At 48.5% G+C, this 21,620-nt stretch overlaps 1 protein-coding gene and 1 long non-coding RNA gene across 6 annotated transcripts; one reads left to right on the forward strand and one right to left on the reverse strand.

Moving 5' to 3' along the window:
* Window positions 1-4,483: 4,483 nt before the first annotated feature.
* On the reverse strand, window positions 4,484-17,879 carry LOC141421777 (uncharacterized). 5 transcript variants are annotated; one of them, XR_012446485.1, is made up of 6 exons: window positions 17,450-17,878; window positions 11,664-12,080; window positions 10,223-10,369; window positions 8,261-8,385; window positions 7,259-7,404; window positions 4,488-6,677 (listed from the first exon to the last, which is right to left on the reverse strand). It is a non-coding gene; the product is annotated as an uncharacterized lncRNA (long non-coding RNA). The 5 variants fall into 5 exon arrangements; XR_012446483.1 differs by having other exon boundaries at window positions 17,427-17,878; XR_012446484.1 differs by lacking the exon at window positions 17,450-17,878 and adding an exon at window positions 12,405-17,418.
* On the forward strand, window positions 17,869-20,550 carry Rpl8 (ribosomal protein L8). Its single transcript, XM_020172447.2, has 6 exons — window positions 17,869-18,015; window positions 18,220-18,396; window positions 18,476-18,617; window positions 18,837-19,055; window positions 19,846-19,961; window positions 20,354-20,550. The coding sequence occupies exons 2-6, from the start codon at window positions 18,259-18,261 to the stop codon at window positions 20,510-20,512; spliced, it is 774 nt and encodes a 257-aa protein (XP_020028036.1). The 5' UTR covers window positions 17,869-18,015; window positions 18,220-18,258; the 3' UTR covers window positions 20,513-20,550.
* The last annotated feature ends 1,070 nt before the right edge of the window (window positions 20,551-21,620 follow it).

Consider the following 21,620-nt stretch of genomic DNA (forward strand, 5'->3'; position numbering starts at 1 on the left):
CTTTCAATACACATCCTTATATCGTCTACCTTCACATCTTATGTTACACGATATTACTGATGCTCTATCATTTTCTTTACCCTGCCTCTCCACTTCTGATGCATGTGGCCCTGGGACTGAGTTCTTGACCCTATGGCCTGCAGGCCCTTGCAGGACAGTGACTGTCCATCCTTACCTGTGGTCAAGACTCAAATCAAGGGTTGCAAGAAATCCCAGTGTGGAATTTTTGCTCCCATTTCCTGCATGGGGAACAGGAAATGTCTCTCTCACTTCCTCTTCCCTCTCACCCTGTTGTTCTCTCTAGAGACAACCCGCTTTCAGACTGTTGAAAGTGTAATCCTTTCCTAATAAACTTTACTATTATTTTTACTGAAAAAAATGCCAATTGGATCTGCATCTTTGGGGTTAAGTTTGTTTGAAAAAGAGTTTAGGAAGTGTCTTTAGTGGGAATGGAGGTCTTTCTGACCCAAATACTGCTCTGTGATTGTTGGCATTACACTAAAGTTCAGTGGGTCTTGTGAGAATCATAGTGGGTAATAGACTGAGATAAGGCCTACTGACCCCCCTGGAATGTGCTGCTAGCTGAATGACCAGGACCATGGGGGCAGAACAGAGGTCAGTACTACACGTGGTCTTATCCTGCTTATTTCCAGAGTTCCGCCTGGGAAATGAGACTGTCCTTCCTGCTCTTAGAAGGCTCTACTAAGGCTGCTGCCTCCTGAAAGCACTCCAGGGAATGGTAGGTAGTGCTGATGTTTGCCAGGCTGAGCTGACATGGTGCAGAGCCCCTTGCTTACCCTGCAAAGCAGGCTCCCTGGTTAGATAGGCTGATTAAAGACACAGCTAACAAGAGGCAATTTCCAGCTTGGGAGCTCCTGGTGCTATCCCAAGCCCTATCTCCAGCCCTTCTTCATCAAACCTGGCCCCTTTGAACCTCATGTCATTTCCCCAAACACTTCACCCTTGGCCCTCTGTCCTAGGAATTGCTCCACTGAATGTAGGGGGTACAGGGAATCAGGAAGAGGAGAAGGCCCCCCAGGTTGACTGTGTCCCATGCAGGTCTGCATCTGCTGCTCAACCTTTGGGGTTCTGCCCTTCATTCTCCTGCCCGCTCTGTTGCCCTAAGGGCCTGTTCTTCTCTAGCTTTATACCCTCCCCACTTTCTCAAGGTTGAAAACCTGCACTACATTCACAAGCCTACATGATTCTCTCTGGCCAGGCCAAGTTCTTCCCCAAGCTGGGACCCAGAGCTCCATCTTGGGTGTTTTTTTGTTTGTTTGTTTTTGAGACGGGCTCTTACTCTGTAGCCCAGGCTGGGCTCCAGCTCAAGATTCTCCTGTCTCAATCTCCCAGGTGCTGGGATTATAGAGTGCACCACCATGCCCTGCTTCTACCTGAGCCCAAGTGGAAGGAAGCACCTGGGGCCAACCCTCTCTTCTGTGAAGGGCCTTAGGGTGAGGACTGCCTGAGAGCCTTCCTGTGCTGAGGGGGCCACCCTGCTGGCAGTTGGCCATAGTCCTCAAGGGGAGTGTGGCAGGAGGAAATGACCCAGGCTGGGTAAGTGTGGGAATGTGGGGCTCCTCCTGCATCAGGGTGGCCTCTCCAGAATCTGCAACCCTCACTTTGGGTGTGAGCTGTGGGGCAGAGGCCTGATGGCAGGGCCCCAGCTCACCCTGCAGCATTGGTGCACAACAAGGAGAACCCTAGGACTTCAGCTGCAATGCCAACCTGCTGCAGCACCTGTGCACACATGTCAGGGAGCTCTGGCCCCAGCCAGAGTTGTGGGTCCTGGGCAGATCCACTCCCCACCTGGATCAAGGCAGGCCGGCATTAGAAGCTTGCCTTGGCAGAGTCATTCCTGCCTCATGCTCACATGTTCTGCTTCTTCCTGATCTGGGAGGCTTGGGAGGCTTGCACAAGGCAAGCAGGTCAAGTCCTTGTCAAGTCCTGTCCCCCGTTCTGAGCTCTAACTAGACTCCTATTGTGTCCTCCTGCTCTTTTTCCCTGGTGTCCTTTCATACCTGTGACCTCTTGGTCCCTTACTGGCCTTCGGAGTGAATACCTATTTTCCCTCAAGGGTCTGTCTCCAGCTGGACACCCCAGAAGCTTCAGAGAAGTTTGGGGGCAGGGCCAGGTCCTTCCACAGTCCTCCAGGGGCCAGGGCCCTGCAGGTGTAGCCTAGAGTGGGGCAGGCAGGCCCACAGAGTGACTGTAGGGCTGCTGGTCAGAGGGCAGTCTCTCAAGCTCAGAGTCCTCCCTGGTTGAGTGGTCCTAACAGGCTGGGACTTCCCCAATGACCTCTCATCAAAATGTCTGCCCTTTTGCTGCGACTGAAATCTTGTGTGGAGTGGCCTCCTTGAGGTCCCATTCCTGAAGGTCACTCTCACCTGGCAAAAATGGCCTTGCTGACTTGCAACCATCTGTTCCCACAATGGTCATTCATATCTCTTCCTTGAGAACAAAGACCTCTGGGCAGGAGACAGTAGTGGGAATGGGCGACACCTTGAACAATGTGGTTCATCCCATTCCTGCTATCAGCTCCTTGCCTTGCTTGCAAGGGGTGCCTGAGGGGTACAAAGAGACAAAGGAATATCCCAGGTGTGCATGGTCCAGGAGGACCAGTTGTAGGTGATGGGCAGCACTAGACCTTTCAGAGACCTAAGCATCTTGATAGGAAGTGGGATAGGATGGTTTACCCAGGAAGTGGCCGAACCTGAGCCCCTTCCCATACCTGTCAGCACAGCCTCTTGGGCAACTACAGGAATTGTCTGTATGGTTCACTCTGGCACCTCTGGGTCCAGAACATGGCTGGTCCATGCAGAAGGTCCCTGAGCTTTACTTATATCCTTCTGCTCCTCCTCACAAGCACCTGTGAGGCAGGAAATGTGGTAACCCCTTTGCCACGGGTGGGCAGAAGTTAGGCTGGTTAATGGTGCCTTCTGTAGAGGCTGTATGTGAGGGGTGGGAACAGGCTGTCAAGGGATAGAACAGTTCCGGGTCACAGGCTAGGTGTAACACAGAGCAGGAGAGGAGGGTAAAAGAGCCAGTGTCAGTGTCCAACACCATGGGGGACTCCTTGTTTTAATATTTAAAGTAAAGAATTAATGTCCTGTAATTCTCCCTACCATTGGCTACAGGTAAATAAGTTTGAGCTCACCAGACTCCTCAGCTCATGATTTTTTTTCCCTGAGCCACACATGGGGAGTTCACAGAAGATTTTAGGTTATAAAGTGAATACTTGCTGGGCTCTGGTGGCACATGCCTGTAATCCTAGCTATTCAGGAGGCAGACATCAGGAGGATCGCAGTTTGAAGCCAGCCTGGGCAAATAGTTTGTGAGACTCTATCTTTCACAAGAATAGGGCTGGTGGAGTGACTCAAGGTGAAGGCTCTGAGTTCAAGACCCAGTACTGTAAAAATGAATGAATGAATAAATAAATAAATAAATGAAGTGAATACTTGCTTAGTGCTCTGCAGGATGTGGTTTGGGTTCCAGTTCTGAGTCCTGACTGCCAATCTCAGGTCACTGATGACCTTGGGAGACTGCTGTGGGCCCACCCTGAGGGACCTGAGGCTAAAGTCAAGCCACAGAAGAGGATGCTGCTGTTCTGGGCCAGAGCTGATGACATTGTGCCCATGTGTAGAAATCCAGGCTGTTTCCAGAGAGCCTGGTCGAGGTGTCTTCCTTAAGACATTTTGGGCAGAAGCCTACTGACTTGCTCTTTGATTCAACTCTTGGGGCGGGTGGGCAAGAGTTATGCTGACCACCCCTGGAGCAATGAATAAAAAAATCGGCAGTCCTCACCAGGCAGGCTACAGGGGCAGAGGGTCTTGAAGGAAGGCCAGACAGCAGTTAACACTCTCTTCCTCCCTTCCTCCCTGTCTCTCTCTTCTCCCTCTTTTTTCTCTCTCTCTCTCCTCTCCCTCCCCCTCTCCCTCCCTCCCTCCAGGAGCAATGAGTAAAAGCAGCAGCAGTCCTCACCAGGTAGTCTACAGGGGCAGGGCAGAGGGTCTTGAAGGAAGGCCAGGCCCTCCCTTCCTTCCTTCCTGTTCCTGTCTCTCTCTCTCTCTCTCTCTCTCTCTCTCTCTCTCTGCCTCCCTCCCTCCCTCCCCTTTCTTTCTCTCTCCCTCTCCCTCTTTCTTTCACAGGGTCTTACTATGTAGCACAGGCTGCCCTTTTCCCAAATGATGGGATTACAGGCATGGACTACCATGCCCAGCTCCCAGTGCTTCTTTAAACTGAGCCTGCACTGTCCAGCACTGACACCACACTTAGACTGTTCCAAATTGAGATGTACTTAAAGTGCCAAACAAAGGCTTAGTATGAAAAAAATGTAAAGTATCTTACTGATAATTTTTTTTTGTGGTACTAGGGCTTGAACTCGAGGCCTTCACCTTGAGCCATTCCACCAGCCCTATTTTTGTAAAGGGTTTTTTGAGATAGGGTCTCGTGAACTATTTGCCAAGGCTGGCTTCGAACCACGATCCTCCTGATCTCTGCCTCCTGAGTAGCTAGGATTACAGGCATGAGCCACCGGTGCCCGGCTCTTACTGATCATTTTATGTATTTACTATATGTTGAAATAGTATTTTGGGTGTGCTAGGATAAATAAAATACATTACTATGTTTAATTTCACCTGTTATGTTAACTCTTTTTTTTGAGGTATTCGTTTTGAATTCAGGGCCTTGCACTTGCTAGGCAGGCACTCTACCACTTGATTCACACCCCCCAAGCTTTACTTTCCTTTTTTTTTTTTTTTTGGTGGTACTGGGGTTTGAGCGAGGGCCTCTGCACTTGAACCACACCACCAGCCCCTTTTACTTTTATTTCTTTTTCAGACTGGCTCTTGATTTTTGCTTGGGCTGCTTCAGACTTCCATTCTCTTACCTATAGCCTCCCCCATGGCTGGGATGATAGGTGCATGCCACCAGGTCTGGCTTGTTGGCTGAGATGGGGTCTTGCTAACTTTTTGCCTGGGCTGGCTCAAACCATGATCCTCCCAATCTCTGCTTCCTGAGTAGCTGGAATTATAGCTGTGAGTCCATGTTCCCTGCTCTTTTTACTTTTTTGTTTTTTAAGGTGGCTGTTAGAGCATTTAGAATCACTCCTGTGGTCTGTGTTCCATTTCTCACTGTGCTGGAGAGACTGAGGATACAGGTTTTTGGGAAGGCTGCTCAGGGACAACAGCTGACTAGGAAGGGGGCTCAGGAGAGGGGCTGGACAAAGGACTTGTGCCTTTCCACAGGAGGCCTGGAGTGAAGTATCCCCACCCTCAGATGTGGTCCTGTTTTGTTTTGTTTTTTGAGACACTGTCTCGCTTTTTAGCCCCTAGTCTGGCCTGCAACTCACTGTGTATCCCAGGCTGGTTTTGAACTCACTGTCTTCCTGCCTTCACCACCTGAGTGCTGGAATTTTTGTTTTGGTATCAGCAAGTTTTTTCCTAGTGCTGGTGATTTTCATTTCTTTCTTAAATCTTTTATTGCAAAAGGAATGCATGTTTGTTTTTAAAAGTGAAAAAATAATTTGTTTTAATAAAGAGTCCATCAATCCTGTGCTGATGGCTCAGTCTGTAATCGTAGCTATTCAGGAGGCAGAGATCAGGAGGATCACAGTTCAAAGCCAGCCTAGGCAAATAGTTCTTGACCCTATCTCAAAAAAACCCATCACAGAAAAGGAAAGGTGGAATGGCTGAAGGCATAGACCCTGAGTTCAAGCCCGAGTACTGCAAAAAACAAAAACAAAAACAGAGTGTTTTAATGAACAGCTACATACCTGTCACCCAGCTTTAACAAGCATCTATGTGTGGTAGTTTGTCCTCCCTCCTTTTATTCCTCCCCCTAGCAATTCCTCTTTTTTTTTTTTAATCTTGGAATTGCAGACACTAACAGAACAAGGAACATCCTCGTTCCTATGTGTTTATCACATACCTGAGTACTTCTTTGAATCTAATTTTAGGGCTCTTGTTTATGGGCCACAGACACATAGCTTGTTCTATTTTGCCTCAGCACTTATTCATAACACATGCCTTTATTCAGCTCCTGGAGGATGAGGAAGAGATTATTTTACCTGATTTTCCAATTAGTTTCAAGGGTTGCCCTAAAGTTCTGAGTGCCAAAGTTTAGGCTACAAACCTTTCCCTGGAAAGTGCTCTCCTTCCCAGTCTTGGGAAGATCTGGTCCTGTGTGCCTCTAGCTTTTTGATTAATGCAGTCAATACTCTGTCTTGGGGATGTCTCCAGATTCAATAGCTTTTTTTTTTTTAATTCACCTACTTAAAGCATAAATTCACTAACATTTAAATATGTTACAGAACTGTGCATCCATCATTACAACCAATTTCAGAATATTTTTGTTACCCAAAAGAAACTCAGTTTTGTTTTGGAAAAGCTCACTCCTAGTGGAAGGTGCTGTAAGACCAAAGAAAGAGGCAGTCAAATCCAGATTTCACAAAGTATAATTTGTTAAGGACTTACGCACATTTTTGGTGGCAGTGGGGCAAGAGGATCCTCCCACTCCAAGTGGGCCATAGCCAGCAGGAATGTACCTGGCCTTTCTCAAACAAAACCATTCACATATCCAACAGCAGTGAAATAGTCCAGGTGTCAGTGGTTGGTACAGCAAGCTTGACTATCTTAATGACTTTGTCCTCTTGGGCTTGGGCTGTATACCAGGGTCACCTGGTGGGCAAGATAGCAGTTGTGACCAAAATATGACTGAAGTCATGTCAAGCTGGATCCCTACAATATCCCTTAGCTATTTCTCTCCAATCTTTTCTTTCCCATCTCTATGTAACTACCAGTCAACTTTCTATAGATTTGTCTCTGCTGGACATTTCACACAAATGGAGTCATGTGGGCCTTCGTGACTGGTTTTTGGGTTTTTTTTTTTTTTTTTTTTTTTTTTTGCAGTACTGGGGCCTACACCTTGTGAAGGCTTTTTTTGAGATAGGGTCTTGCAAACTGTTTGCCCAGGTTGGCTTTGAACCACTAGAGATCTTCCTGATCTCTGTCTCCTGAGCAGCTAGGATTACAGGTGTGAACCACCGGTGCCCAGCATTTTTTTTTTTTTTTGGTGGCATTGGGGCCTGCTAAAAAGCCTTATGCTTGCCAGGCAGGCATTCTTACTGCTTGAGCCACTCCACCAGCCCCTTCGTGACTTTTTCAATTAGCATGTTTTCAAGGTTTATCCTTGTTGTAGCATGTATCTTACTGCACTCATTTTTAATGCTGACTATATGAATGCACCACATTTTATTTACCCGTTTGTAGATGACATGGCTTGGAAGACCCCATGAAAGCAACAACTGTGTCCCCTTTATTCAACACTGTGTAGTTAATGATGGATGGAAGAAGCTGCGGGTTGCAGTGATTGATGGAAATGTCTCTAGGACATTCACTTCATGGCCTGGAAGCAAAAGAGGAAGAGGAAGGATCTGGGGTTCTCCTATTCCCTTCACCCAGTGACCAGAAGGCCTCCCATCACCTCCCAATAATGCTACCCTGAGAACCAATCTTTAGTGCCTGGGCCTTTGGGGGACATTTAAGTTAAAGCTAGTGTTGCAGTTGGCAGAGCAGGCTGTCAGAAGGGAAGGTCACATATAGGTTACGACCCAGGGTCAGAATCTGAAGCTTATCCATAGGTAGGGGTTTCACAGAAGCCTAAAATTTGTTTTTGAAGCCTAAATTTTTAAAGGTCTTCAAACAGGTAGGTTAGGCCTGCCAGGACGATCTTCCTTTGATCAGCTTCAAGTTGATTAGGTGCTAAAAGTGCCTTCACAGCAATGCTTAGGGTAGTGTCTGGATACCTGGAAGGCATGAGTGAGTCATAAAGTGGCAGCTGCCTTCTTTCTTTCATCTCTCCCGAAAGAATACCCCCTTTTAGACTGCCTCACCAGAATCATACCTGAATGCGAATTCTGGAGCCTGTAGTTCAACCCAGTGAGTGGATGTTAGAGTTTTGATGTGATTTGTCCCCCAGAGGTTCCTATGTTGGAAGCTTGGTGCCTGGTCCCTGGTGTGCTTTTGAGAAGTGGGGCCTAGTGGGTAGTGGCTAGGTCACTGGAGGTGCCTCTCAAGGAAGGGATAAAGATAGATCTCATGGGACTACAGTCTGTTCCTATGAGAACGAGTTGCTATAAAAGAGTGAGCTTGACCCCTGTATCTCTCTGTCTGGCTTCCTATATCACCATGTTATAGCTCCCTTTTACATGAATTCCTACAGAATGCCATCTGCCATGTGACATACTGAAGAGGGCCCTTACCAGAGCTGAGCAGATGCCAGTGCTGTGCTCCTGAACTTCTAAAATTGTGAAGTAAGGGGAAAGGATGTAGCTCAGTAGCAGAGGACTTGCCCAGCATTCATGAGGCCTAGGTTCAATCCCCAGCACTTGGGAGGAAAAAAAAAAAAAAGCAAATTTGTGAGATAAATAAACCACTTTTCTTTTATACATCACCTAGCTTCAGGTATTTTGTTATAATATAAAATAGACTAATATGGTGAACATATAAAAAACCATCACAAACACATTTAGAGCAATCATGTTTGCAAATACTAGACCACTTGTGCATGCATTGAATGCGTTTGAAATGCAGAGAAAAAAATCTGAAATGACCCACCCCAAACCATTAGAGGGGTATCTCTAGGAGTAAGGGAAGATGGGAAAGGGCTTTTATTTCCTGTTTCTACTTTTTTTGGGTGGTCTGGGGTTTGAATGAAGGGCCTCACTCTTGCTTGAGCCACATCTCCAGTCCATATAAACATTTTCTTAAACTATCAGTATTTATTACTTCAGTATCTTCATTAAAGAACAAGAAAATATTATAAAGTCTTGAAATAGGGAAGGGCTTCCTAATCACATTAGGAGGTTTGTTTTTTTTTTTTTTTTTGTCATCAAGGGAACTGTATGTTTTAAGTACCTCTTATGTATTTTGGTGGCACTGGGGTTTGAACTCAGAGATTAAACTGTATGTTTTATATTAAACACCCCATAATTAAAAGTAAAGAAGTGGGGGATAATGTAGTTTCCCTGCCATTCACCTATACCCTGATAACAAAGCAGAAACAGCACACATAAAACCCCAAAACCTGTGATTTGTATCAAAACTGAGGAAACAGATACTAGGGAAAAGGTTTAACCCTTAACATACAACATCTCACAAACCTAATAAAAATAGGTGCAAGAGTTGGTAAAATAGCTCAAGTGGTAGAGCACCTGTTTAGCAAGTGTGAGGCCCTGAGTTCATATCCCAGTACCACATCCCCCACCCAAAAAATAGGTGCAAGCATTTTCAGGGAATTAACTTATTGGAAGGCTAAATAAGTAAGTGCAAACAAGAATGACATTTTTCGTGATTGCTGAAAATGATTTAAAAAGTCCCTCTCCATCCTCAGCACTAGTGACCTGGAAAATCCATCTCCCACCTCAAGGAAGTCAGTCATTGTAGACATGTGCACATGGAGTCAACTATCATCATGAAATGTGGAAAAAAGATGTCTGAAAATAAGGCAACTGCTAAATAAACCATGCTTCACACAAAATTGCAGAGGTACCCAGGAATTGTTATCTAATGAGTAAACAGGAAATTCTAAGCAAAGTATAATTCCAGTTCTTTAAGGACCTATCCACACTATGAAGACACAATCAGGCCAGGTGTGGTGGTGCACATCTGTAATCCCAGATACTTGGTAGGCAGAATTGGGAGGAGTTAGCATTGGAGCCCAGCCTGGGCAACAAAACAAGACCTCGCTGAAAAAAAAAGTCAGGCCCTAACATCTGTAATCCTAGCTTTCAAAGCCAGCACCAGAAAATAGTTCCAAGAGACCCTATCTCAAAAAAACCCTTCATAAAAAGGGGCTGGTGGAGTGGCTCAAGGTAAAGACCCTGAGTTCAAGTCCCAATGCAAAAAAAAAAAAAAAAAAAAACCAAGAAGACTGAAAAGGCATCAAAACATTAATAGTGACTATTTCCAGGGGCAGGATAAAAGGCAGCTTTTACATTTTAAAAATAAGTTTTGGCATTTTCCACATGTTCTACAATAATGTTATATTTAGAAAAAACATGTAATTTGAAAACACATTCTCAAATCAGGCCCTCAGCTGGGTCCAGGCCAATGGTTCTTTCGGGTACAGGCTTTATGATGTGCCAAGACAGCCTGTCCAGGACTTAGCATTCCTGAGGTGGGTGAGCTGGTGGGGAGGAGGGTCACTAGATTTCCTCACTTACCAGTGGGCCATTGGAGGGGCTTCTCCCTGGGGGTCTTGGGGCATGTGGGCAGGCTTCTCCAGTGAGGTTGTTCTGGAACTCCTGAGGCATAGTTTTGGTGTCCCCCTGGAGCGAGCTTTCTCTAGCTCCCTTGTTCTCCTGACCTAACTGGGGGTGATGGGAAATGTAGAAAGGACAAACAATAGACAAACATGCATAAAACTGGGGCCAGGTGTGCTGAGCACTTGGATGGAGACACACAACAGCCTCATTGCTTCTTTTCTCTATTATTCTCTTCATTTACTTTGCTTCTTTTCTCTCTTTATTCTTTAAGGCCCTGCTTCTAAAGTCTTTCTTTTCTGTTGTTTAAAGTCTCTTTCCTTAGACTCACTCTGTCCCATGTTTTCTCTTTAGCTTTGTTTAGCATAATCTCTCTTAGAGTCTTTGCCCCCAGACTTGCATTGTTCTCTATTTAGCTTTCTTAAAGTCTTGGTGCTTAGACTTGTAAACAACAGCAGCCATGTCTAAAAACTACATTAGCATAACTCTTAAAGTCTGTTAGACTTGCACTGTCCCATGTTCTCTCTTTAGCTTAAAGTCTTGGCCCTTAGACTTCAGAGAAACAGTAGGAGCCACGTCATTCTGTGGCAGTCCCCTGGCAAGCTGTCAACCAATTCTATCAACCCCTCTTTAGCAATTCACCTTTAGCAATTCTCCTTCAGTAATTCTTTTCCCCTTTAGCAATCCTCCCTCCAGCAATTTCCCTTTAATCAAAAAACCCCTTCATCCTCCTACAGCAAGTCTTTCATATCCAGTGGTAAACAAGGAGGTGGAGCAACAGTTCTTGGGGAGGGGTGTGACATTGTAACAGGAGAAACCTGCTCTCTTAGACAATTTAGGAAAAGCAGCTGTTCTGTATTTTACTCTCCCCCTCTTCTGCAGCTGGGGCTGTGCCGAACTCAGCCTGCAGAATGTTGAGTACAACTGTGCTTATGTCCTCATAGGCTTCTCCTACTCCGCTCCCCACACCTCCCCCAAGGCCAGGCCACCACAGAAACCCTGTCCCTATCCTTCCTATCCCTATCCTCCTATGCCTCTTCAAACAGGGTCAGATCTTCTTGGCCAATCTTAGCAAATGAACAACCAGAAAAACAACATAGCCTTCAGCCCCTCAACATTTGGAGGATAAATGAGTGCAAAAGGAAAAGTCCACCAGCAGGTGGCAGCTGGGTGTCTGTCCTCCTTTGGCCTGCCCAGGTCCTGTCCAGTTTGCTGACCCATCAGGAATGGGCTCCTGTGCTACATTGGTAGTGCCTGCTCAGTGCACACACATGCACATACAGACACACGTGCTAGTGCCCAATCAGTGTGTACACACACACAGTAGCCCCCACTGTACACACTGGACACACACACGCTAGGGTCTGCTCAGTGTGTACACACACAACACACAGACACACACCCATCCATCACGTGCAGTGCTTGCTCAGCGGGTGGCTCCTGCGGATGCCTTGCCTCTGCAGCCTGTCCTGCGACTGCATCCTCTGTGCGGTGTGAGGCTGGTATGCGAAGGGCCACTCCCCGTGTGCAGCTGCAGGTGCCAGAAGGGCCGCCGCACTCGCTGCACTCGAAGGTCTTCTCCCAGTGTGGAACGTCTGTGCTGCAACAGCCGTGAGCTGCAACTGAAGGCCTTGCCGCACTGGAAGGGCTGCTCGCGTGTTGCATGCTCTGTCGAAAGGCCTTGCTACACTTGCTACAGTGGAAGGGCTTCTCTTCAGGGTGCATCAGCTGGTGTCACAGCAGGCTGGAACTCTGCTTGAAGACCTTCTCGCACTCCATGCGTTGATAGGGTTTGGCCTCGGTGTGGATGATCTGGTGCCTGAGTAGCAGAGTTATACCTGAACACCTTGCCGCACTTGCACCTGTAGCCTCCTTGCCTCCCAGCCTGATGCCTCAGGGTCGGGACATCCTGCTCTTATTGTAGGGCCCCTGGGGAGGACCAGGGACGGAGGAACCACTCATTTGACCCATCCTCAGGCCTGTCACTCAGGTCAGGGAAGCAGTTCCAAACCCCACCAGGCAGATCTGCCTGCTTAGACAGGCTCCTTGGAGGAATCTCCAGTCCCCACCTCCATCCTGGAATCTAAAAGAATGAACAGGAAATGGGAGGATGAGCTAGACTCCATTCACAAAATGAACTTACTGGTTTGAAGACAGAATCTCTATGTCAAAGGTACAGGTAGCAAGTGCCAGGTCCTGAGTTCAAAGGAAGGAGCACCCCAGATATACTGGTGATTTATCCTCCCCCTGGTTTTGAGTGTTCCTGCTCCCTGGGTCTGTAGCCTCCAACAGCAACAATGAGAACATGTCAGAAGGGAACTAGCCATTGACACCAGGCTGGAGAGAGGTGTCCCTGACAGCTGGGGCGGGGGGGGGGGGGAGGGGGAGCACAGGAAGTCCAGGGCTTCTGCCCAAAACCTCAGGGAAGAGTCATCAGACCCTAGCTCTGAAGGGAGGGATGTGGGTAGGCCCGAGGCTCCCTGGGAAGATGCTCAAAGCTAAAAAGCGAAGGCTGGAGCTAGGCAATCTCCAGGAGCAGCAGACAGGCTTAAAGGGAGTCCTAACCTGGATTCCTGTTTGTGGAGAGCACCATCAACATTCCAAAGTACCTGCTGGAGTGGGGCAAATGCTAGGGACAGTGAGCACTGCGGGGAACACACAGCCATGAGTGAAGGAACCTGAGACTCTCCACCCCCAAAAGAATAACCTAGATCCAGGAGAGTAGGAAAGGATAAGACATTGGTACAGCATATCCCTGCCAGATCCCTCAAGTCCTAAGAAGGCTCATCCTCTGATATCTGCTCTCTCACAGTACTCACTCCTTCACAAGTTTGCTATTGTCCCATTCCCAGGGAGGCATGTCATGACTACCCTATCTAAAATGGCTTACTTCCCTCCCTCCAGGGAGCACCTTATCCTCACTCTTGCCTTGCTTTTCTCTACAGCACTCTGTCCCATGATGTGAGACAAATTAACTTACTTCTTATCTGTCTTTCCCCAGAAATCAAGGCTTTGTCTGTACCCCAGAGCCTGGGCAATGGCCTGGCACACAGCATATGCTCAGTAAGGGTGTATGAAACAAATGAATGGGCATAGGTGACTCTGCAACCAGTGAAACCATGCTAAGGAATACCAGAAAATATCCTTGCTACAACACTATGTGAAAAATCAGACTTCAAGGTAGACATACCTTCAGGGTAGACATACCCTGGCAGAAAGGATAGCCTCGGAGTAGCAGTAGTGGGGGTTGATGCCTTCTTATTCATGATACTGATAGTGAAGTGTTGTTCCTGAATTCGTGTCCTGGATGCAGGACCAGGAGTTGAGAGTTAAAGCAACCCTGCAAGGGCAGGGGGTTGATACCAGTGGGAGGGGGGGATGAGGTAAGGAAATAGTGAAGGAGCGTGAATATGGTGCATATACTGTGTACATGTGTGTAAATGGAAAAATGATACCTGTTGAAACTATTCCAGGAATGGGGTGGGAATGGAGGAAAATGGTGGAAGGGGTGAATTCCAAGTACGATGTATTTTATATACTTAAGAACTTTTGCAAATGCCACAATGTACCTCCACCCAGCACAATAAATTTTTAAAAAAGTTAAAGCAAGCACAAAGTTTATTGAAAGGATGGCAAAGCACCCTGACAGGTAGGACATAGTGAAAGAGCTAAGCCAAACAATGGCTGAAGTCTAGGAGTTGATATAGGGCACTAACTGGCTTAGGTCCCACTATTCTACCTTGAAACTATATTTGTGATTGGTTGGCACCAAGTCAGCTTCTCATTAAACTCGACCACTTGTGTGTCCCTCTTCTTATCGAACTGGCCATTTCCCAAGTGTGATAAATCCACATCTATATAAGGGGCTGGGCTTAACTAACCCATTAGACTTCACAATAGTTCACCTTAACCCCTCAAATTCTTTTCTTTAGAATTTATTGCATGAATATGATTTTTATTTTATGTATTTTTTTACATTTTTTATTGTTAGCATATTGTAGTTGTACAGTGGGTACGTTGTGACATTTACATAAGTGCTTATGATATATTTTAATTAGATTCACACTTTTTCCTTTACTCACTTTCTCCCTCTTACAGCAGTTTCAACAGGTTTCACTGTTCTATTTTCATAATCAATATAAAATACTTCCACTATATTCCCACTCCTTCACCTTTTCCTTATGCCTGCCCCCTCACTGGTATCCATCCCCGGATAGGACCTGTTTTATCTTTCTGTCCTTCATTTATTGAAAAAGAACATTTTTTTTAGTTTATGATAGTTATACAAGGGGTTCCCTCAAAAAAACTTTTAACACACACTTCCAAGCTATCACCAAACATCTGCGATCCCCATTCTCCACCCCCCACTCCACACACATAACCACCATACCTGTCCCATTTGGCATCTTCCTTCACTCACTCCTGCTTAAGAAATGGAGAAATAGGAAATGGGAAATCCCACTCCTGGTCCCTGACCTGGAACAGCTGCCCCTGCCCCATGGAGAAGGGACAACACTCAGTCTCCTTCCCTGTGACTTTCTGCTATAGGCTGGTATGTTAAAGGCTTGGTCCCTAGGGTGGCACTATTGGGAGTTCCTGGAACCTTTAGGAAGTGGGAGATCTTTAGGTGTGCTGTCAAAGGGAATTGTGGTGGCATTTAACACTAAGCCTGACCACCAGGACAGAACTTTACCTAATGTTAAAAAGCACTGATTACAGACTGCTGGTCTGTAATCTTAGCTACTCTGGAGGTAGAGATCAGGAGGATCACAGTTCAAAGCCAGCCCAGGCTAACAGTTCTCGACACCCTATCTTGAAAATATCAGCACGAAAAAGGGCTGGTGGAGTGGCTAAGCGCAGACTACCTGCCTAGCAAGTGTGATGCCCTGAATTCAAGACCCAGTACCGCCAAATAAAATAAACAAAACAAAAAAACCCACACCATTACTACTGGGTACTGGTTGCACACACCTATAATCCTAACTACTTGGGAGGCTTCTGAGATGAGGAGGATCGCAGTTCAAAGCCAGCTTGGGCAAATAGTTCCCAAGGCTCCATCTTCAAAATAAGCAGAGCAAGCTGAGCACCGGGTGGATCACGCCTGTAATCCTAGCTACTCAGGAGGCAGAGATCAGGAGGATCATGGTTTGAAGCCAGCCCAAGCAAATAGTGGTGAGACCTTATCTCAAAAAAACCCATCACCAAAAAGGGCTGGTGGAGTGGCTCGAGGTGTAGGCCTTGAGTTCAAGCCCCAGTACAAAAAAAAAGAAAAAAGAAAAAAGAAAAAAAACCCAGACCAAAATGGACTGGAGGTGTGGTGTGGCTCAGATGCCACACAAGCATGAAGTCTTGAGTTAAACCCTAGTCCTCCCCCCAACCCCCCACAAAAAAAACCCCAAAACAAATCACATCACTGAGGGCAAATAATTCTGAATAGAGAGAGGCATTAAATACACATGGGAAAACGTCTCAGAGATATTTTTTTTTTTTAAGGCAGTACTGGGTTTGAATTCAGAGCTTCATACTTGCTAGGCAGATGCTTTACCATTTGAGCCACTCCACCAGCCTTTTTTTGTGTTGGGTATTTTCTTTTTTTTTGTGGGTTTACACTGTGAGCTACTCCACCAGCCCTTTTTTTGTGAAGGGTTTTTTGAGATACGGTCTTGAAAACTATTTGCCCTGGCTGGCTTCAAACTGATCTCTGCCTCTTGTGTAGTTAGGATTTCAGGTGTGAGCCACCAGCACCTGGCTGTCTCAGATAATCTTGATGAAAATACCTTTTTTGTAAAACACAGCCTCAGATGAGATGCTGAATCAGGAAAGCCAAGTATGCATTAAGCACCACCTGAACTGTTTACTTTTGTTTGCTGGCACTGGGGTTTGAAACAGTGCCTTGCACTTGCTAGGCAGGTGCTCTACCACTTCAGCCATGCCCCCCAACCCTCTATCTGAAGGTCACCTGCAACAGTGCCTGGCCTATAAAAAGTGTCAGTCTTATTCTTGTTATTATTGCAACACGACCCCAGGTTTTAACCACCTGTGACATTTCATCTGTATGTGGCACATGATTGTTACCTTGGAAATGTTGTTGTGGGGGTTAAGGACATGGGCAGCTGAGACTGGTGGGGGCGGGGAGCCAGCCAAACAAGACAGAGCACCACAGTTACTCTTATACCAAATGACATCTCTGTTACAAGAAGCATTTAAATAACAATTTCAAAAGGAAACACATGAACAGTGCCTAAGAATAAGGTGTGAAAATCAGGGAAAAACATGGATTATATGGGAGGTATGACCAGCATAAGCAGAGGTATCATGTGGGGAGATGGGATCCTGGCTGCAGAGGGACAATAGGATTCCCCCTCCCCTCTGCCCAGCATCGAAGAAGTGCATGAGCAATGAGCCCCTCCTCCTTCCATCAGGTGATCCAGATCTGTGGAGCTCCTCCTTCACGTGAGGCTGGGTGGCTTCACATGCAGGTGACAACTGTGAGCTAGGTGGGGCTGAGTCACATCCTGAGGACTGTGAGGGAGGACACCAGCCAGGGCCTGTCTTATGAACCCTGCAAGGGCCTAGTTGGCTTCTTGCCTGTACTCCAGGCCTTAGTAGCCACCACCAGGGTACACTTCATCCCAGGGGCCCATAGGACTGACTACCTGAGGAGCCCAACAGCCTGTGTCCAAGTACTGAGGCCACCTCTGTCCCTCCTCTTGTTCTATTATAGGTTGACCCCAGAACCCTTCACTCTGCCCCTGGAGACAAAGGTATGCCTTGATGTTTCTCAGCCTAGCTGTTGCCTCCAGATCTCCACCAGGTGGCTCCTTGATCCCTGCCAACACTAGCTCTGCTGCCTCTCTGGAGGGTCTCACACACCAGTCTTCTGGCTCCCCTGTGAGGAGCCCTCCCTACCCACTTCCTTTGCCTCTGCCCTGTAGGGTCTGGTAAACACCAGGTCCCAGTTCTGACTATCAGCCTCTACCACCCAGTGGGGCATTTCCTTCCCCACATCCTGTCCTCCAGTCCAAGCCTGCTGACAGAACGCCCTCAGACTGGGGCCCTCTCTTTGAAATCACCTCTGTCCCACCACAGTTTGGGCGCACCCTCACTACCTCTTTCTTGCTCCTCCCCGCGGCGTGGGCGGGGTGGGGTAGAGGGGCGCACTCACCCCCGGGGTCTCCGTCGGCTCACCTCGACGTCCACCTGCTCCCCAACACCCCCCCAAGCAGAGGCTAGGCTCCCTTAGTTCCTCTTCCCAAACTCTCGAGGACCCCGGAGAGCCTAAGCCCCCGCGTTCAAGAGTAGCCTTGCCGGCGCAAGCCCTCGTCTTGGAGCTCTTCCGCACACCGATCTCTCGCGTTTCTCTTGCTGTCGTGCAGCGGCGGAAGCTCTTCACCCTACACCGGAGCTCCCTGCCCGGAGTCCCGGCCCCGCGGCTCGATGTGGTTCACTCTCAATGGGTCCTGAACAAATCCTTCCACCTGTCGGTGCCTCTTCGATCACCCAGTGGTTGACACCCGCTGTTCAGAAGACTCGGATTAATGCGGCACGGACTCACCCGCAGCCTGAGGCTGCAACATCGTACTTCCCGGTGCGCCTGCGCGGAAATCTCGGCGGCGGGGAGGCGGGGCGTCTGTGGGCAACTACACGACCCGGCATGCACCGCGCCACGAAGAGGGCGCCCATCTAGTCCCACCCCGGAAGATAAATCGGCTAGCCGGCGTACTGTTTCCTCTTTCGGCCGTGCTGAGAAGCAGGTAGGTAGTGTGTGGCCGTGCGGCCTCGGGCGCATCTGCCGCCATCCGCCGCCATCCGCCGCCGTCCGCCGCATTGGGCACCGCTGTGCGCCTCAGGCGACTCTCCTAAGGGCGCAGGCGCGTACGGCTGGGATGGGGAGTCGGGCGGACGAGAGAGGGGGCTCGCAGGCTTGGGGGCGGGTCCCGAGATGGCTGATCTGTTAGGCAGGACGCTGACCGGGAGCCGTTTCCAGACTCGCCGCCATGGGCCGTGTAATCCGTGGGCAGAGGAAGGGCGCTGGATCCGTGTTCCGTGCGCACGTGAAGCACCGTAAGGGCGCCGCGCGCCTGCGCGCCGTGGACTTCGCCGAACGGCACGGCTACATCAAAGGCATTGTGAAGGTGCGGAGCGCCGGCCGAGGCGCGCGGGGGGAAGGGGTGCCCCGCGGAGGCGCCGGGCTCACAGCATCACTGCCAACAGGACATCATCCACGACCCCGGCCGCGGGGCCCCCCTCGCCAAGGTGGTCTTCCGGGATCCCTACCGGTTCAAGAAGCGGACGGAGCTGTTCATCGCTGCTGAGGGTATCCACACTGGCCAGTTCGTCTATTGTGGCAAAAAAGGTGAGCCTCGGCCGGTAGAGAAGGTAGGGCGGAGATGGGATGAGTGCTGCCGGTGGAAGCTTCGAGTGGGGCGATCCGCGTGGCCAGAAGGGAACCCATCGGTGTAGGAACCCTAACGTTAACTCCTGTGTTTACTGCCTTACGGGTTATGTAAGAAAGTGGGTTCACATTGTTTTCTGGGTGCTCTGACCACTTTGCCGGTGCTGCTTCTCTCTACAGCTCAGCTTAACATTGGCAATGTTCTTCCCGTGGGCACCATGCCCGAGGGTACTATCGTATGCTGTTTGGAGGAGAAGCCCGGGGACCGGGGCAAGCTGGCCCGAGCCTCTGGGAACTACGCCACGGTCATCTCCCATAACCCGGAGACCAAGAAGACTCGCGTGAAGCTGCCCTCCGGCTCCAAGAAAGTCATCTCTTCAGCCAACAGAGCGGTTGTTGGTGAGTGCCAGATGGTAGTCAAACGCTGAAGACCGGATGGTCAGGCTGTGAGCCATAACAGCTCACATAACAGCTATTAGACCTGGGCCCTGAAACTGAATTCCCTGCTTCCCTGAACTTGACGGCTTGAGTTGTCAGCTGTAAAGTGGGCAGATTAGTACCTACTAAACTGTTGGTTTGGAGCAGAAGAAAGTTGAGATTAGGCCCTTCTGTGTACATTGTGAGATTAACCTAGAATTCCTGGTTCCTGCACATGGGTTAACAGTTTTTTCATAGAAGACAAACTCAGATACTAGTGACTTCTCAAAGTTTATTAAGAGAGTGAAGAAGGATTTGAACTAGGTTTTCTCATTCTGTGCATGGCAACACCTTAGAATAGTTGGTAAATCCAGTCCTGCATAGGGTGGGTTCCGTGGATATATTCACAGAACAAACAAAGCTGCTGGGCAGTGGGGGTTGTCACTTGTCCTGGGGGTTTAGAGGTTGATTTTCCCTGGGAACTTGTGCTCAGTCAGCATCCTACATGACATGGGTGAGTGCTTTGGCTTGCTTACCCAGTGGCGCTTGAAGAAACTTTGTGTCAGATCACGGGATGCAAGAGTTGGATGCTGCTGAGCTTTTTGCCTGATGGCTGTTGAAGTACTTTGGCTTGTGGATAATACATGTGGTTGAAGTGCTTAGTGATGTGCCCAAGGGTGTGGGACACTTATAGGGGACCAATGGGAGCCCCTCTGACTGGAGGGGCTTGTGTTGTGATGTACATCCTTAATGTGCCTGATTTTTCCTATAGGTGTGGTGGCTGGAGGTGGCCGAATTGACAAACCTATCTTGAAGGCTGGCCGTGCCTACCACAAGTACAAGGCAAAGAGGAATTGTTGGCCACGAGTACGGGGTGTGGCTATGAATGTAAGTGGCCCAGAAGTGAGTGGGTGGTGTATCTAGGGTAGAAGAGCCATATGCATGACTTGATTAGGCAAGTTCTTTCCTGGGGAAGCCATAGGTGGTTATATATAGAGGCCTTTTTCAGGGGAGGGAGTACTCGGGATCTCACCCTTGTGAGGCAGACACTCTACCAGTTGAGTCATTCCATCAGCCCTGTTTTGTGGTTAGTATTTTCAAGATAGGGTCTCGAAAACTACTTACCTGGGGCTGGTTTCTAACCAAGATCCTCCTAATCTCTGCCTCTTCGATAGATAGGATTAGAGGCTTGAGCCACTTGTTCCTGCTTTGGTCTTTCCAAAGCAGGTGGGAGTTACCTTTACTCTAATGCCTCTAATGCCTTCTTCCTCTACCTGCAGCCCGTGGAGCATCCCTTTGGAGGTGGTAACCACCAGCACATTGGCAAACCCTCCACCATCCGCAGAGATGCCCCTGCTGGGCGCAAAGTGGGTCTTATTGCTGCCCGCCGGACTGGGCGACTCCGAGGAACCAAGACTGTGCAGGAGAAGGAGAACTAAGGCTGAGGGGATCAATAAAGTTTGTCCTTTGGCTATTAGGCTGTGTCTGCCTATTGTTTAAGAAGAGGGGTCCCTGCCATGGAGCCCTTCGGTACAGAGCAGAGGAAGGTGCAGGAGAGCCACCAATGAGAGTAGGTGCCAGGACCAGGAGCTTGCTCCCTACCAAGGGGACCAAGAATACAATACATGGCCTGGGACTTAGGTTGGTGGCCTAGTCTTACAGCCTGCGGTGCTGTGTACTTACTCTGCCTTGGATTCTCACCAGTGTGTGTGCTGTACTCTGATGGCTTCCCAGTTTGTAGAAGCAGCCCTGTGCCCTGGACCATCTGGCAACACTCCCCTTCAAAAAGTGGTGGTGCCCTGACCTCAGCATGTTGTGAACTTGCTTCCTCAAGTGCCCTGCTGCAGGTGGCACCGAGGGGGAGGTCTGCTTTGCCCAGAGAGTTGTTTGGGGTGTGAGAGGTCTGATTGGGCCCCCATTTCCTGCATGTTACTAAAAGTAGACTGCAGTTGAATCATCTGTAGTGAGTGGTCACAGAGTAGAGCGTTCTAGTGACTTTACCTCTGCTCTGCTTTCTCACTCTGAGCCTGTTAATAATGAGAGCTTGCAGCTGAAGCTCTAGACTGGATAGCAAAGAAGCTGGTATGTGGTGCTCCCTGGAGCAGAGATCATCAGGAATTCAGGCTCCAAACCTGTATTCACTTAGAGAATGTAGGTGAGTGTTTTGGGTCTAGTGACTTCCCCTGTCAAGGACGGTGCTCCTAAGAAGCCACACTTAGAAATTTAAGGGAGGCTGACCTGCAATGGGAAGACCAGCTGGTTACAACTTCAGAGCAGAACAGATAGGCTTCTTGTATAGCCATGTTCCATGCATTTTGCTGATTAACCACTGGTAGACTGAACAGCAGGTAAGAGCACATTAGTGTCACATGCAGGCTGTTCTTTCCCTGTGAAGAATGTAGGGTACTACTACCTGGAGAGCCCCTACCTGGCAACTGGTCCTCAGGACTGTCAGTCTGCAACCATAGGCAGGGTCTGTCAGGTGACTCAACACCCATCTATCCTGTGCCTTACCCCTACTTCTCCCACTCCCTGGTGCGAGCCCCA

The sequence above is a fragment of the Castor canadensis genome, chromosome 3, assembly GCF_047511655.1.
Source record: "Castor canadensis chromosome 3, mCasCan1.hap1v2, whole genome shotgun sequence".
NCBI lineage: Eukaryota > Metazoa > Chordata > Mammalia > Rodentia > Castoridae > Castor > Castor canadensis.

Coding starts and splice junctions, on each gene's coding strand:
- Rpl8 (XM_020172447.2), top strand. CDS start 18,259: ATGGGCCGTGTAATCCGTGGGCAGAGGAAGGGCGCTGGATCCGTGTTC. Junction 19,056..19,845: donor AGCCAACAGAGCGGTTGTTG/GTGAGTGCCAGA, acceptor TTTTTCCTATAG/GTGTGGTGGCTGGAGGTGGC. Junction 19,962..20,353: donor TACGGGGTGTGGCTATGAAT/GTAAGTGGCCCA, acceptor CTCTACCTGCAG/CCCGTGGAGCATCCCTTTGG.